General features: G+C 41.7%; 1 protein-coding gene across 1 annotated transcript in view; it reads left to right on the top strand.

Moving 5' to 3' along the window:
* The window catches only part of ELOVL2 (ELOVL fatty acid elongase 2), a 63,807-nt gene that overhangs the window by 28,438 nt on the left and 17,131 nt on the right, over positions 1-18,238 (top strand). Inside the window, exon 2 of the mRNA XM_042985724.1 lies at positions 16,369-16,432. Coding sequence (XP_042841658.1) covers positions 16,369-16,432 — 64 coding nt within the window. The remainder of the gene's footprint in view (positions 1-16,368; positions 16,433-18,238) is intronic.

An 18,238-nucleotide genomic window follows, 5' to 3' on the forward strand; every position in this document is an offset into this window, starting at 1 on the left:
GTGTATTCCAGTAGTTTATTTTTGCCTTTGTTTTGCTTGCTTTAGAAGACATATTTAGAAAAATATTGCTGTGGCTGATGTCAGAGAAATTACTGCCTGTGCTCTCTTCTATGATTTCTATGGTTTCAAGTCTCCCGTTAGGTCTTTAATCCATTTTGAGTTTATTTTTCCTTATGGTGTAAGAAAGTGGTCTACTTTTCATTCTTTTGCATGGACCTATTCTATTTTCCCAGCACAATTTGTTAAGGAGACTGTCTTTTTCCTATTGCATATTTTTTCTTTGTCACAGATTAACTGACCATATAAGTTTATTTCTGGACTCTCTGTTCTGTTTCACTGATCTAAATTATATGTCTGTTTCCGTTCCAGGACCATATTTTTTTGATTACTGTAGCTTTGTAGTATATCTAGAAATCTGGGATTGTGATACCTCCAGCCTTGTTCTTCTTTTTTCAGGATTGCTTTGACTCTTTGGGGTCTTCCTCTGGTTCTATACTTCCTATACGAAGTTTAGAATTATTTGTTCTAGTTCTGTGAAAAATACTATTGGTATTTTGATAGAAATTCCATTAAGTCTGTAGATTACTCTGGGTAGTGCGGACATCTTAACAGTATTTGTTCTTATAATCTATGAGCGTGGGATAGTTTTCCATTTGTTGTGTCATCGTCATTTTCTTCAGTCAGTGTTCTATGGATTTCAGAGTACAGGCCCTTCATCTCCTTAGTTAAGTTTATCCCAAGGTATTTTATTATTTTTAGTGCAATTGTAAGTGAGATTGTTTTCTTTTTTTCTTTTTAATTTTTTTTTTAATTTTTCTAATGTTTATTTATTCTTGAGACAGAGACAGAACGCGAACAGGGGAAGGGCAGAGAGAAAGGGAGACACAGAATCTGAAACAGGCTCCAGCCTCTGAGCTGTCAGCACAGAGCCCGATGCGGGACTCGAACCCACGAACTGTGAGATCATGACCTGAGCCGAAGTCGGACGCTCAACCGACTGAGCCACCCAGGCGCCCCGAGATTGTTTTCTTAATTTATCTCTCTGCTCATCGTTATCAGTGCATAGAAAATGCAACAGGTTTCTGTATATTGATTTTTGTATCCCGTAACTTTATTGAATTCATTTATCAGTTCTAATCGTTTGGTGGAGTCTTTAGGGTTTTCTATCTATAGTATGGTGACATCTGCAAACAGTGAAAGTTTTACTTCTGCCTTACGAGTTTGGATGCCTTTTATTTCTTCTCCAATTGCTGTGGGTAGGGCTTCCAGTCTATGTTGAATGAAAATGGTGAGAATAGACATCTGGTCTTGCTCTTGATCTTAGGAGAAGAGCTCTCAGTTTTTCACCATTGAGTATGATGTTAGTTGTGGGTTTGTCATATATGGCCTTTCTTATGTTGAGGTATGTTCCCTTTAAACCTATTTTGTTAAAGGTTTCATCATGAATGGGTATTGTACTTTGTCAACTGCTTATTCCACATCTATTAAAATGATCAAATGGTTTTATCCTTTCTCTTGTGGATGTGATGTGTCAGATTGATTGATTTGTGAATATTGAACCACCCTTGCAACACAAGAATAAATCCCACTTGACTGTGGTGAATTATTTTTTTAATGCATGGTTGGAATTGATTTGCTAGTATTTTGTTGAGGATTTTTGCATCCATGTTCACGAGGGATATTGGCTAGTTCTCTCTTTTTGTGGTGTCTTTATCTGGTTTTGGTACCAGGGTAATGCTTGCCTTATAGAATGAATTTGGAGGTCTTCATTTCTCTTCTATTTTGGAACAGTTTGAGAAGAATAGGTATTAACTCTTCTTTAAATGTCTGGTAGAATTCCCCTGGGAAGCCTTTTGGTCCTGGACTTTTGTTTGTTGGGAGGTTTTGGATTACTACTTAATTTTTTTTTATAACATTTATTCATTTCTGAGAGAGAGATAGAGTGTGAGTGGGAGAGGGGTAGAGAGAGAGGGAGACACAGAATCTGAAGTAGGCTCCAGGCTCTGAGCTGGCAGCACAGAGCCTGATGCGGGGCTCGAACTCATGAACTGCAAGATCATGCCCTGAACCGACGTTGGACACTCAACCGACTGAGCCACCCAGGCACCCCTGGATTACTCCTTAAGTTTTATTGCCGGTAATCAGTCTGTTCAAATTTTCTGTTTCTTCCTGCTTCACTTGTGGGAGGTAATATGTTTCTAAGAATTTTTCCATTTCTTCTAGGTCATCCAATTTGTTGCCATATAATTTTTCATAGTATTCTGTAATAATCTTTGTATTTCTGTGGTGTCACTTGTTATTTCTCCTTATTCATTTCTGATTTTATTTGAGCATTCCACCCTCCTCCCCCTTTATTTTTTTTATTGAGTCTGGCTAAAGGTTTATCACTTTCATTGATCTCTTCAAGGAACCAACTTCTGGTTTCATTGTTCTGTTGCTTTCAGTTTCATTTTATTTCTGCTCTAATCTTTATTATTGCCTTCCTTCTACTGGCTTGGGGTTTTTGCTGTTGTTGCTCTCCTTCTTTTTATAGCTTTTTTTGGTGTCAAGTGATGTTGCTTATTTAAGACTTTTCTTGCTTCTTGAGGTAGACCTGTATTGTTATAAACTTGCCTCTAAAAAAGAGCTTTTGCTCTTCTCAAAGGTTTTGGAAACTTGTGGTTTCCCTTGTGTGTGACTCTGTTCTCTTGCTGTGTTTAAAATTCTCTTTATCACACTCTTGCATTGATGTTGGGAATGCAAACTGGTGCAGCCATGGTGGAAAACAGTACAGAGGTTCCTCAGAAAGTTCAAATAGAACTACCCTAAGATCCCACAATTGCACTACTGAGTATTTACCCAAAGGGTACAAAAATACTGATTCAAAGGGATGCATGCACCCCTATATGTATAGCAGTGTTATTTATAGCCCTGATATGGAAGTAGCCCAAGTGTCTATTGATAAATCAATGAATAAAGAACATGTGTATATGTATGTGTGTGTGTGTGTCTATATATATACATATATATGTGTGTATATATATACATATACACATGTTCTTTATCCGTTGAGTTATTGATAGATCAATATATACACACACACATACATATAATTCAACCATAAAAAGAATGAAGTTTTTCCATTTACAACAACATGGATAGAGCTAGAGGGTACAGTGCTGAATGAAATAAGTCAGAGAGAAAGACAAATACCATATGATTTCACTCATATGTGGAATTGAAAAAAAACAAGCAAAAGGAAAAAAGAAATAAGAAACAGACTCTTAACTATAGAGAACAAACTGATGGTTGCCAAAAGGGAGGTAGGCAGGTGGATGGGGTGAAATATATAGATCTTTTACAATGTTCTTTGGCCCCAAATATAAAGCTATATCATTTTACTCTTGCAGAAAATTTAACTTCCTGTTAAATAGATAATATAAATAAAATTATCTCTTGATCACTGCTTTTTGCCATTTTAATTACTAATGAGTCTTGGTGTGGACCTCCTTGGGTTGATTTGGGGGGGTGCTCTCTCTGCCTCCTGGATCTGGATGTTTGTTTCCTTCCCCAGATTCAGGCAGTTTTCAGCTATTATTTCTTCCAATGCATTTGCTTCCAATGCATGTCCCCTTTTCCCTCTCTTCTCCTTCTGGGATCCCTGTAATGGGAATGTTATTATGCTTGATGGTGTCGCTAAGTTCCCTTCATCTATTCTCATTCGTTATTCTTTTTTATCTCTTGTTCGGCTTGATTGCTTTGCATTACTCTGTCCTTCTGGCCACTGATCCTCCCGCTTCCTCTAGTCTACTATTTCTTCCATCTAGTCTATTTTTAATTGCAGTTATTGAGTTCTTCATCTCTGATTGGTTCTTTTTCGTGTTTTCTGTCTCTTTGTTGAGGGTCTCGCTGAGTTCCTCCACTCTTTTCTCAAGCCCAGCGAGTATCTTTATAATCATTATTTTATAATTTTTTCTTGTTTATTTATTTATTTTGAGAGAGAATGAGTGGGGGAAGGACAGAGAGAGAGGGAGAGAAAGAATCTCAAGCAGGCTCCACCCTGCTAGCACAGAGCCTGATGTGGGGCTCGAACTCACAAACTGCAAGATCATGACCTGAGCCAAAATCGAGAGGCAAACGCTTAACCGACTGAGCCACCTAAGTGCCCCTTTATGATCATTACCTTAAATGTTCTCTCAGGCATACTACTGACCTCCATTTTGTTTAGCTCTTTTGCTGTGATTTTTGTCCTGCTTTTACATTTGGAGCATAGTCCTCTATCTCCTCATTTTGTCTAATTCCCTGTGTCTGTTTCTGTATGTTAGAAAAGTCAGCTGTGTCTCCTGCTCTTGAAAGTAGTGGCCTCATGAAGAAGTCCTGTAGTGCCCTGCAGTGCAGTGTCCCCTGTTCATCAGAGCCTGGAACTTCAGGGGTGTCTCCTCTGTGTGTTGCGTGTCTTCTGCTCTTGTGGCTGAGCCTCATTTGCCTTCAGCTGTCGTCAGTGACTCTCCTTGCCTGCCATAGGCAGGATTTGGTCCCTGTGTTGTTAGTGGGCCAGTCTGCGACCACACTGGGCTTGAGTTGAGTCAGACCAGGCATATGTCTAGGATTCACTAGCACCAAATTGCAGGTGCTCTCCCTGTGTTGTCCCCTGAAAAGCTTTTGTATGTGTCCAGGATCTGCAGTCAAACCAGATGTCTGCCCCCAGCCCATGGCTGGGGCTGTAGTAGGGCTGGTGTGTGTGGTTATCTTCCCCCCAATCCCAGTGTAGGAGTCACTCTGGAGTGCTCCTGGCCCCTGTTGAGGCTGTTTGCACACTGCCAAGCTTGTGGTACCACTTTGGATGCGTTCTGACCCAGGGCATATTGGAGGGGTCAAGTCCACAGGAGAATGAGGGGGTGGGGGAGGGAATGGCACCTGCCAACTCTTTTGTTCTTGGAGAAGTCTCCCAAAGATCCCTGCCCCACCAGCACATGCTCTGAGATTAGTGCAAAGTTTCCCCCCAGGGGCGCCTGGGTGGCTCAGTCAGTTAAGCATCCGACTTCAGCTCAGGTCATGATCTCGTGGTCCATGAGTTCAAGCCCCATGTTGGGCTCTGCGCTGACAGCTCAGAGCCTGCAACCTGCTTCTGATTCTGTGTCTCCCTCTCTCTCTCTGCACCCCTTCCCCTCCCTCCCACTGGCATTCTATCTCTCTTTCTCTTAAAAAATAAGTGAACATTAAAAAAAAAGTTTCCCCCCAGTATGTCCCAGGGGTTTTTTCAAACTGCTGCTTCTATACTATATCTCTGCGGGCTATTGGTTGTGCTTTTTAAGGATGCAAACTCCATTTCCTCTCACCCCCTGGCTCTCCCAGAGCCAGCCTGCCGACTTTTAAAGTTTCAGGTGTTAAGCCCCACTGACTGTAAGAACTCATGAAGTTAAGTCCCTCTGGTTTTCAGAGCCAAATGTTTTGAGGATTTGTCTTCCCAATGTGGGTCCCCTGTGCCTGGGGTGCCTGATGTGGGTTCTGCTCCTTTCCCTTCTCTATACCTGTGGTGTCCCTTCCTCCCCAGGACAGTCTCGTGAGTCAGTTTTGCTCCTGACTGCGTTTCTGCCCTTCCTACCCTTTTTGATGTGGCCTCTTCTGTCTGTGAAGAGTCAGCTCTGCCAGTCTTTGGGTCATTTTCCGGTTTGTTACACTGATGCGGGTGTTAGCTAATTGTATCCCTGGGACTAGGTGGGTTTTGGGTCCTTGTACTCCACCATTTTCCCTGGAAGTCCAGAATTTGCATAATCTTATCAGAGCACAAAGGTAGAGCTGAAACAAAGAAGATAAAATCAAAAGGAACCACAGTTTAAAATCCCACTTAAGTAAACAACAACAACAACAAAATGAGTTGTGTAAGTATAGGATGTATAAGGACAGCAGTTAACATCTAAAGCTCCTGGTGATGCTTGTTGACAAGTACTGACTGATGCACTGTGTGTGCATGCAATCTCCTGATGCCTCAGTAGAAACAGCCTCAGAAGAGGCCACGATCTGTCTGCACTCTTCCTGAGTAGGCCGCTTTCAGAATACCGTATGCAGGTACAGCAAGCATAAGGAGAATACAACTGAACCAGTGGTTTTATTTCTGTTTGGAATAACGTGGATACTGTCTGAGTTTGTAGAGTTAGTTACTAAAATGCCTGTGAAGTGAATGTTGGTATAATAATACATAGCAAGTGTAAATTTCGTCGAGCCGAATATGTAATAAAATACTCAGTAGGTTTGTAGCAAGTAAGCAAGAACTTGGTATTTTTATAACAAAAGCACATAAATCATTAATACCTTGATTATACTCCAAACACATTTCAAGAGACCCTAGTCTGAATCCTTGCTACTCAAAGTGTGGTCTGTAGACCACTAGCATCAACATCACCTGGGAGTTTGGTAGAAATGCAGTCCCCCTCCCAGATAATTAAAGTTTAAGAGCAGGAAAAATTGTGAACTTTCAGGTGTGTTCACTGAAAGCTTTAAAAAGCTATGAAGATGTCTCTAAGTGTCTCTTATCTTAAAGAGTGGTGCCATTTCTTGGGTAGAGAAAAAGGAAAATGCAGAACAGTGCAGTAGTGACGGCTTATGTGATTATTTCATTGTCCTTCTAGGCATTTCTGTCATTCTTACATTTTCATAGTTGTTTTTTTTTTTTGGCACAAATTTAGATGATTGATTAATGAGCTAATTTCTGGGATGATTAAATAGCAAAATGTTTTGAAAATATAGAAAGTATAAGATTACTAAGATCCCACAAGATATTCAGGTTTATAATAGGGTCCATTGGACTCCTGTTAATTGCAAAATAGAATAAGTTTCATTCTATTTTAAAAATATACACACTTTTTTCCGTTGTTTTTTGGAAGAAAGAAAGAATCTTCTGAAAAACTCAAAAAATAAAATTGAGTCCAGTATACCCCGATGATACAGCAGGTGTTAAAAGAGCGTTGGGGATCTTTCCCAATGTACTGGAAACGAGATTGCACATAGGAAAATATAGGTAGGAACGCAAAGTAATATGAATGTAAGTATCAAATGAATACCGTAAAGGTTTAGAACAATGAGAGTTGCGTTCATTCATTCACTACGTATTCAGTGCTCATTATGTGCCAGGCATTGTTCTTAGAATTGGGGATAAAGCGGCCTGTTGGAGGCCCATTGAAGGACCCAGACAATAAACAAACTCGCCAGTGAAAGTTTGTAGAGGTGCTGTCAAGAAAAAAAGAGAGCAAAGAGATGGAGACTGGTTCTGCATCACAGACCAGGACACCACAAGGCAGACGCTTTCCTCCTTCCGTTGCAATTAGGCCCGAGAGAGATGGCTGTGGGAAGCGCCTCAGGAGTTGCCATTTGACCAGACACTGAACGAAATGAGACAAAGAGCCGCGTGGGGGAAATGGAACGCAGCAAACAAAACTGCACTCACACATCTTGCTCTAAATAGACCTTTCATCTCCTTAATTGAGCAAAACTGTTGTGAGGCCTCAGGGGTCCCCAGGATGCAGATAAAATCGACCTTTTTTTTTTTTTTTTGGTCAGCTTATTGTCCTGGGATGTAGGGCAGCACAGGAAACGTAAGCAGGAGCTCCACAAAGAGTCCTTCCTCTGCCACCCCAGCTCTGAAACCTCCCACTCCGAAGGGATCAAAGCTGCCGATTGTTACTGCACTTTGTTCACATTTCACACAACAGTGCCAGTCTTGAGCTCATGGTGTCCATTTCCACATCTGTAAACTGGGAAGACTACCCACCTTGCATGGCTACCGGGAAAGTCCTAGATAATATATATCCAGTGCCGGTGCATGAGTGTTTGACTGGCAGGTGCTACTGCTATTCTTCACCATTATGGTCAGTTCATTTATATTCCAGCCATGGTAACTAAATATGTTCCCCCAGATGCCTCAATACCTGGCTTAGATGGTTTCAGCCTCACGAAGATTACTTCGTAAGACAAATAATAATTCAGAGTTCCTACCAATGAGTAAGAGTTCCCTACCTAGTTCATATCCTCAGTCTCACTTAGTTGCTTCCTCCAGAGCACAGTGCTGGGAGGTAGGTGCTGAGCCGGCAGGTGTTTCAGCGTAAAATACACGTAAATCTACATGATGTGACGTCAGCTACATGAAAGCCAAAGAATTCCATGTGTTCGCTTCTAGCCGTTCTCTAAACCTTCTGGTTTTATTCACAAATGTAAACACATTCTGATTCTTCAAACACACGAGAGACTGGCTGGCAACCATCCCTCAGGGTCCGTCAAAAGAACTGGCAACATTAGACGGCCATCCTGAGCCCTGGGAACAACACAGAGACCTCGCTGCGTGACAGTAATCCGGTTTGTGCCCCTTGTCTGTGGAAGGAGATGCCAGCTCCCTGTCTCTCAGTTCTGTACAACTCAGCCTTGACCTTGAGGGTCCCCGGAATGTTTCAGATTGTGTCTGGTTAGTCTGAGAATGACACATTCCTGAGCTGGTTGGATCCCATATCCTAGCCTGCTGTCATCAAATGCTTCCAATTTCATCTTCTCTGAAACTTTTTTTTTTTTTTTTAAAGGTAAGGATTTGGAGACTGTGTCTTCTTACAAACTTAATAGTCTGTCTCATGACTTTAATGACTTTTGCTCATTTTAAAAAGAAATGAGGAAGGAGTTGGTGGTGGGAAATGACTATTCTGATCGAATTAAGGGTCTTTAAAGGTTCCATGAAACCGTATCGACAAAACCGTGTCAACACCAAGATCTTGAGTCATTGCGTTATACGATATAATACCCATGATAGATAATGCTAAAACCCACAAAATGCCGGAAACACAAATAAAGGAAGGAACACGGGGAAGGAATGAGGGAAGGGGGGGAAGGAAGACAGGAAGAGGAAGGAGAGGGAGGAAGGAGTGGAGTTCCACGGACACAGGACTGGGTGGGAGTCCCAATCAGCATTGTGGTGGCAAAAAAGTAGGCGTGCTGTTCATGGCTCTCCTGCTGCCAGGTTCTCTCAGAAAATGGCAGCCGAGGCAGGAGCGCACGGTGAGCGTGTCCACCGGCACTGGGAGTTGCACGGCACATAGCTAGGAAGACCACCTCGGCTTCGCGTAAGGAGTCAGTCCAGTGGGTTTGCCTCAGGTGGGTCGCCGCTACCTCCAAGCGTGGTCTTCCTGCTGGGAGTAGAGCAGGGAGCAGGTGCAGGACATCACGTGGGTGTTCTGCAGCGCTGCTCCCGCTGGCAGGGATGAGCATGGTGTGAGGGGCGGTGATGGCAGGTACGGTGCTGGGAACGAGGTGGTGGAGGCTGGCTTGCTCTGAGTTCTGGCTCTTCCATGAGATAACTCCATTTCTGGTGTTCTTGATCCTCTTCTGTAAATCCTTCCCATATGGAATTCTCTCCCTTTGGCACGAGGCGCATCGCCAGCACACGTTGCAGTGCGGTTCTGCCGGCTACAGAGCCTCTCACTTACGCGTAATAGGAAAACGTCCTCATTTCACTTTCATTTTTGGAGATATTCTGTCCTCCTAGCCTGTGGTCCCCGAGCAACCACTGATTTGCTTTCTGTCACATATGTAAGCTCATATTTCCTCACGTTTTGTGTAAATGGAAACACACGGTATGTTCTCTTTCTCTCTCTCGGTCTAGCTTTCATGCAGCATCATAATTTTGAGATCTGTCCATGTTGTCTGTGCATCGATAGTTCTTTATTTTTGCCCAGTTATATTTCGTTGTATGGATACCCCAGAGCTTACCCATTCACCTGTTGATGGACATTTGGGCGGTTTCCATTTTTAGCGATTAAAAATAAAGCTGCCGTAAATATTTGTGTACAGGTCTTTGCAAGGATATATGCTTTATTTTTCCTTGAGTAAATATACCTAGAAGTAGCATGCCAGATCATGTGTTTTTACCAAACTGCTAAATTTTCAGTGTGATTGCACCATTTTACATTCTCAGCAGCTGTGGTAAGCACGCAGGAATACACAATGAAAGAAGGCTGTACTTCCAGTCTTTCCATCCTCCAGATATTGTTATACACAGCCATAAGTTAAATTGAAAGTCATGGAACATCCCACTGGGTATATACCCAAAGAAAACAAAAACACTAATTCGAAGAGATATATGCACCCCTATGTTTAGCACACCACTGTTAACAACGGCCAAGCTATGGAAACAACACAAGCGTCCATCAGTATAAGAATGGATAAAGAGGATGTGATCTATATCAACAGTGCAATACTAGTCAGCCTTAAAAAACAAGATCTTGCCATTTGTGACAACATGGATGGACCTAGAGTGAAAGTGGAAGGAGTCTGAGAGACAAATACCATATAATTTCACTTAGGTGTGGAATCTGAAAAACCATCCAGACAAAAGCAGAAACAGCAGACCCACAAATACAGAGAACAAGCTGATGGTTGCCAGAGGGAGGGTGGGTGAGGGGATGGACAAAATGCTTCAAGAGGAGTAGGAGATACAGGCTTCCAGTTATGGAATGGGTAAGTCATGGGGATGAAAAATGCCACTTAGGGAATGTAGTCAGTGATAGGGTAATAGTGTTGGATGGTGATATGGGAGCTGCACTTGTGGTAAGCACAACGTAGCCTATGGGGTTGTCTTGTCATATCACTGCGTTGTTCCCCTGTAACTGATGTAACAAGTGTACTTCAATAAAATAAAGTCATGGAATGTGGACTTTATTACTGTGTGGGCAAGGGGAAATCCCTGAGGTTGTTCTAGAAGTGGGATTGGAGAATGTTTGGCAGGGAATTCTGTGGCCTGGGGGACTTGGAACATAGTCTGAAGGGAAGCTGTGACCAGGGGTGGGCATCTCCCTTGGCTCATAGGATTTCCTGTGTCGAGGGGCATGGCCTCGACAGCATGGGGCCCTCTACAGTATGAGTTCAGGACAGCATGCCCCTTGCATGGGTCTAATGACAGTGCTGTTCCCTTCTCTTCCAGTCTGTCCAAACTCTGACCACCTTAAGTCCTCACTCCTGCAGTGTCTTCCATCAGTGTGGCAGTTCTGTGTACCTTCTTCTCAGTTGTTTGCTGTTTGCCTTTCTCTGTAGGTCTCACTTTCCCAGTTTGCCTGTAGGCTTTTGAGTTGACCACTATGCCTTTTTTGTCCTCATATGTCTGACAAAGTGTTAGTACATAATGGCCGTTCAAAGTGTTGGCTGAATGACTGACGTGCTGCGTGTACTGTAGTTTGCTGATTTGTCTTAGCTCCTAGGTTATTGTGTTAGTGTTGGGACATCAGCCAGCATGCTTTGACGTTTACAGTAAAACATGCTTTGACGTTTACAGCAGCTATTAACGCATCACCCAAGCGGTGCTCTACCCTGCTGTGCTAAGCCTTCATGCTTAGTTGACTCATGCTACCCCGACTCTGTACTTACTACACTTAGGTTGACTGATCTAGGGTAAATTTTCATTTGTTCTTCTTATCTCCTCATTGTCTCTTAACATTGTATCCTTGCTAACTGTATTAAATAGTCCAGAAATAAAGAGGTCATTTTTATTCCAGTTTCTGATTTTCTCAGTATTGACTTTATTTCCACCTATCATGTGAGTCAGTAGAGACCCTGGCTATAAACATTTCCTGAGTGAATCCCATCTCAGTCTATTTGTATATGATGATGATTCTTCCTGAAATGCTCTTTCTTCCCTTCTCCATCTAGACGATGTCCTAAGAGTCTTTCAGAACTCAATAGCAGTAGCATCTCCTTCTGGAAGTCTTCTGTTTTTAAGAGACCTATGTTAAATTTCCTACCTCTATGTTCTTTTGTTTGTTTCGGGAGTACGACGTAATAATTCAGTATTTGTATATATTGCAAAATGATTGTCACACTAAGTCTGATTCACATGCACAGTTCAAATTTTTTGTGTGTGATGAGAACTTTGAAGATCTATTTACTGCCTTAGCAATTTTCAAATATACAGTACAGTGTTAATTATAGTCATCATGCTATAGATTATGTCCCCATGATTTGTTCATTTTACACAGAAATGTGTACCCATTTTGCCCACCCCCCCACGCTGCTGCCTCTGGCAACCACCGATCTGTTCTTTGTGAGTTTGGGATTTTTGTTTTTGTTTTTGTTTTTTTTAGATTCCACAAAAACTGACCTATTTCTTTTTATTTACTGAAGCATAATTTAGATACAGTGTTCTATTAGTTTCAGGTACACAACATATTGCTTCAGTTGTATACATTACTCAGTGCTCACCATGATAAATAGTCACCGTGTGTCACCAGACAATGTTATTACGGTATTATTGACTGTATTTTTCATCCCCATGACTTATCTGTTTTATAACTGGAAGTTTGTACCTCTTAATCCCATGTATTTTGCCTGTCCCCTCACCCACCTCCCCTCTGGCAACCACCAGTTTGTTCTCGGTATTTAAGTATATTTTTTTCTTTGGTGTTTTAGATTCCACATATAAGTGAAATCATGTGGTATTTCTCTTTCTTTGTCAGACTTCTTTCACTTAGCCTAATACCCTCCAGGTCCATCCATGTTGTCACAGATGACAAGATCTCACTTTTTTTTTATGGCTGGCTAATATTCCAGTGTGTATATACATCACATCTTCTTGATCCACTCATCTGTTGATGAACACTTGGGTTGCTTCCATGTCTTGGCCGTTGTAAATAGTGGTACGATAGACATAGGGGTGCATATGTCTTTTCAAATTAGTGTTTTTATTTCCTTTGGGTAAGTGCCCAATGGTGGTATTACTGGATTATATGATTGTTCAGTTTTAATCTTTTGAGGAACCTCCATGCTGTTTTTCACAGTGGTTGCACCAGTATGTTTTTCCACCAACAGTGCATGAAGGATCCCTTTTCTCCACATCCTACCAACAACACTTATTATTTCTTGTCTTTTTGATACTAGCCATTCTGACAGGTGCAAGGTGGTATCTCATTGCATTTTTCAATTGCATTTCCCTGACAATGAGTGACGTTGAGCATCTTTTCACGTGTCTTTTGGCCATCTGTGTGTCTTGTTTGGAATAATGTCTGTTCATGTCCTCTGCCTATTTTTTAATTGGAATATTTGTTTCTCGGTGTGGAGTTGTCCATGTTCTTTATCTATTTTGGATATTAATCCCTTATTAGATATATCTTTTGAAAATATCTTCTCCCATTCAGTAGGTTGTCTTTTCGTTTTTGTTGATGGTTTCTTTTGCTGTACGAAAGCTTTTTATTTTGTTGTAGTCCTAGTAGTTTACTTTCACTTTTGTTTCCCTTGCCTGAGGAGACATCCATGAATATATTGCTAATGGCAGTGTCCAGGAAATTACCTCCTATGTTTTCTTTTAGAAGTTTTATGGCTTCGGGTCTCACATTTAGGTCTTTAATCCATTTTAATTTTGTGTATGGTGGTAAGAATGTGGTTCACTTTTACTCTCTTGTCTGTAGCTCTCCATTTTTCCCAGCAGCATTTGTTGAAAAGACTGTCTTCCCGTTGTGTGTATTCTTGCTTTCATTGTCATAGATTAATTGACCATATAGGTTTGGGTCTATTTCTGGGTTCTTTTCTTTTCCATTGATCTGTGTGTCTGTTTTCATGCCAGTACCATACTGTTTTGATTACTACAGCTTTATGGTATATCTTGAAATTTGGACCTGTGATAGCTCTAGCTTTGTTCATTCTCAGGATTGCTTTGGCCATTTGAGGTCTTCTGTGGTTCCATTCAAATTTTGATACTTAATTATTCTATTTCCATGAAAAACACTGTTGGTATTTTGATAATGACTGCATTGAATCTGTAGATTGTTCTGATAGTACAGACATTTTAACAATATTAATTCCTAATCCATGAGCATGGTATATCTTTCCATTTGTTTCTGTTATCTTCAGTTTTTTTCATCAGTGTCTTCTAGTTTTCAGAGTACAGATCTTTAACATCCTTGGTTAAATTTATTTCTAGATATTTTATTCTTTTTGATGCAGTTGTAAATGGGATTGTTTTTTAAATTTATTCTTTTACTTCATTACTAGTGTATAGAAATGCAACAGATTCCTGTACATTAATTTGTATCTTACAAATTTATTGGATTTATTTATTTGTTTTAATGATTTTTGATGGGAGTCTTTTAGGGTTTTCTATTTCAGTTATCTGCAAATAGTGACACTTCTACTTCTTCCTTACCAGCTTGGATTCCTTTTACTTCCTTTTCTTGTCTTATTCCTGCACCTATGACCTCCCAACACCATGTTGAATAAATGTAAGAGTGCACATCCTTGTCTCGTTCCTGATCTTAGAGCAAAAACTTTTGGTTTTTCACTGTCAAGTATGATGTTAGCTCCTGGTGGGTTTTTCAAATATGGCCCTTATTATGTTGAGGTATGGGCCCTCTAAACCCATGTTGTTGAGAGTTTTTTTCATCATGAATGTATGTTGTATTTTGTCAAATGCTTTTTTGGCATCTATTGAGATGATCATATGGTTTTTACTTTTCTACTTATTAATGTGATATATCAATTGCTTTGCAAATATTGAACCCCCTTTGCATCTCTGGGATAAACCCCACACGATTGTAGTGAATAATCCTTTTAATGTATTGTTGAATCTAGTTTGCTAATATTTGGTTGGATTTTTGCATCTATGTTCATCAGAGCTATTGGCCTGTAGTTTTTGTTTGTTTTGTCATGTTTTTGTAGTGCCTTTGTCTGGTTTTATTATCAGGGTATTGGTGTAGAATGCCCTTTCTTATTCATTTTTTCACTCTCTGCTCTCTCTTCAGTATCTTCCCCTCTGCTTTCTTTTATTTCTGGTCTTCTACTGTGACTTAGTTTCTGCAACATTGTAGAATGAATACAAGCTTTGTGACCTTTAGAGTTTTCTTAGACCTCCAGATGTTGGAAAATGGAGTTTGGACTGTAGCAAACAGACTGAAAACCTTTAAACATGTGTGGGTGGATGTGGCAATGAGAGGAAGATTTCACTGGTATTTGTTATGAAGGTGGATATATCAGTGAGATTAACATTCTTTGCTCAAGAATGAGAGGCCTCAGGACAGACCTTCTCTGTTCTAATGGCAACACAAATCTTAACTCTGTCACACTGAAATGTGAGGTTAGCGACCTTTTCAAGACTAGAGGTCTCCTGAGATATCCATGGAAACCAAAACACTCTGTAAAAATTTCCAATCTTGGTTTAGCCCGGATACCTTTTATAGAGATACTATGATATAATAAAGGTCCTAATACATGACCAGCAGGTGTAGGTGCTAACAGATGTCGTCATTAAATCTTCTTCCACTCTCTCGAGCTTCCTAAAGTCCGCAAATACCTAAGTTTCCTTGAAATTTTCTCAGGATCAAAGTGACAAGTAAGAAATAGGTCTAAATGGTAGAGGCTGATCACCAAACCTGCAGATCTTCTTTTCAAATGCCAGCAAGTTAATTCTCTTCTTTGGCACTTATGCTTTCTTTGCAAATGAGATGCTTTGCACTCTGGTGGCTGATTATAGAGAATGTTCTAGATGAACATCCTGAGAGATGACGCTCACCTCACCAATCCACCAGCCCCAAATCATCATCAAAGATCCCTTTCCCACGAACACTGGGCAAATTTGTCTTTTCTTCCCTTTGCTTAAGGAGGTGCACTAGACCATTGTAGGCAAGGTTAGGGAACACCATCACAGGTATTTTGAACAACATAATAGCACACCAGAATGACCAGGAGCTAAATCCAGAGCCTGTAGCCAGTTTAGCAACCGTAAGGTTCTTAGCAGAAATTCTCCTATCCTGAATCCAGTTAAAGTGGCAGTAATCACCTGACGTACCCTAGAGATGCTGTTTATTGTAATATTAAATATATATTCATGTATAAGAACGGTTTTGAAAACAAACAACATATAAAGGTTTTTAGATTATGGAAAAAATAGCTATAGTGCTTCATTGCCTTATTTGAAAAATAAGTCCCCTTTAAAGCTTTAAATTGAGCTTTGTGAAATACAGTTCAGCTGAATTTTTATTTAACAATTACATTATATCCTGCAGGTGTAGACCCTCCCTGTTGCTTGCACGTGACTCCTGTTAATTGCAACAATAGAAGTTGCTTATGGAAAAGCTTCTGCCTCTAAGCATTTTAGAGGGAAATGGAATTAAGGTCAATAATCCTTCAGTGTTTAAAAATGTACCAAGCCTGTTTTTCAGGACTGCCTCTTTCCTTTCCTTAGGCAATAGAATTTTTTCCTTCTAAATCCACACAAGCTCGTGAAGGATGAGACTGCGTTTAACTGGTCCCCTTCCCGTAAGTGTTTGCAGCCGAAAGTCCTTGAAGCTAGGACTTGGAGATTCTGGCAACTACATGTCTGTTTTGAATTTCCCAAAAAACCGAGTTAAATAATGTTTTCTTTTATCTTTTCAGGAGCATCTAAAGGCTTTTGATGATGAAATCAATGCTTTTTTGGACAATATGTTTGGACCTCGAGGTGAGTAAGCTACTTGAGAATTTCATGTGGAAGGAAACTAGTTGCAGAAGAGGGTTTTGTCATTTCTGGTGTTTTTTTGGTTTTGTTTTGTTTTTTTTTTTTTTTTAATGTTTATTTATTTTTGAGAGAGAGACATACATACAGAATCCAAAGCGGGCTCCAGGCTCCGAGCTGTCAGCAAAAGGCCTGATGCAGGGCTCGAACTCACAGACTGGGAGATCATGACCTGAACCAAAGTTGGACACTTAACCGACTAAGCCACCCAGGCACCCCTCTGGTACCTTGACGACAGTATAGTACTTAACATTTAGAGATCTAACTTCCCTCTCCTTTGATATCCTTCTCCAGAACATCTAGAAAGCCTCAGTGCACGTGCTCAACCTTCCTGGGATTAAAGTTCCAGGAGCCACAAGCAGGGACAGAATGCAGCGAAGCCCTTCCCATCGGTGTCTCTCGGGCCACCAGAGCAGGCCGGAGCCACCTGCTAACCGGGACTACTTTCTCTCCTGGCGCCACGGCCCACACACCTTCCACCTTCCCCACCCGCGCAGTCACCTCTCCTCTTTCCGGCCTCGTGTGCCTGGGGGCGTGAGCTCGCTCCGCCCGTGTTGTGGGCTGGAGCCCCTGCGCGCCCCCCCTCTTTTGTGTGTCACCCGTCACTTAGACTCACTGCGGCGCGCCGTCCCCTGCAGCGCTTCTTACGCTTCCCTGGGCATCTTAGTCACCCTGCATAGCTCGCAAACAAGTGGATGTTTTCCAAACAACGTGTTTCGTTTCACTTAGGCCTCGCTGGTTCACAAACCGTGGCGAATCTGTGCCTCTCTCCGGGTTATTTCCTCAGCACTGTTGGGTTAGGGAAATGGAGGGAAATGAGGTTTTCCTGTCTCTCAAAAACCTCCAAACAGCATCGTTTAGAGACTACTTAGACCACTCCAGTCTCTGCCTAGGCTTTATAAACGTCTGATGAACGACTGTTTGTATGATTTTAATATAATGATGCTGTGTGATTATTAGAGCTTTAAAAATATTTTCAGTCGCCTCCCCCCCCCCCGGCCCCCCACCCACCACCATTTGTCCTCGTGGTGACCCCGTGGGGTAGGCAAGGCAGGATCTCTGTATCGCATAAGCTCCCTTATTGAATATGTTCTCTGCCTCACAGTTCTTGTGGGTGCAGAGGAGGACGGTTCACGTAGAGGGCACGCAGGGTTTCTTGGCAACTGTGGCTTCTATTGGACACTTGCACCAGAGCGTGGAACAACAGTGTCTCTGTTCACACCGAGCTGTGCCTTTGCTAAGATTGCTGTGATCTGGAACTATGTGGATAGGGGTCCACGTACGGAGAGGATTGCAGTTTGTTTACTCAGCTCTGGTCATGTTTATGGAAGGTTCTTTGTGGCGAGGAGATGGGAAGATTGACAGTTGACAACCGGGTCGGGTGACCTCCACGGTGACAGGGAATCTAGCCTCTGGGCTGTCCAGCATCCCTTTCCCTTTCCCGAAAGTGGCACAAGCTTAAGTTGACTGGCAGGCCACCTAGCAGACTTCCCGGGTGTCCCCAAGTCTCTTCTGTACTCACTTCTTCCACGTTGGCATCAGGGGATCTTGTCCTGGGCAGATACCCGACGCAGATGCAGTTAACCATTAACGTCCCAAAGATAGGATAAATCTTACTGCAAGTATTTGTTCCTCTCTCTGGGCTGGGACAGTTAACTCTCCTCCTTGACAAAAGCGGCAAGCATTTACAGGACCATGACAAAAGAAAACGGACCACTGGAGGTGCTGTATTTTGTACTGGGCTCATCCTGC

The sequence above is a fragment of the Panthera tigris genome, chromosome B2 (genome assembly GCF_018350195.1).
Source record: "Panthera tigris isolate Pti1 chromosome B2, P.tigris_Pti1_mat1.1, whole genome shotgun sequence".
Lineage (NCBI taxonomy): Eukaryota > Metazoa > Chordata > Mammalia > Carnivora > Felidae > Panthera > Panthera tigris.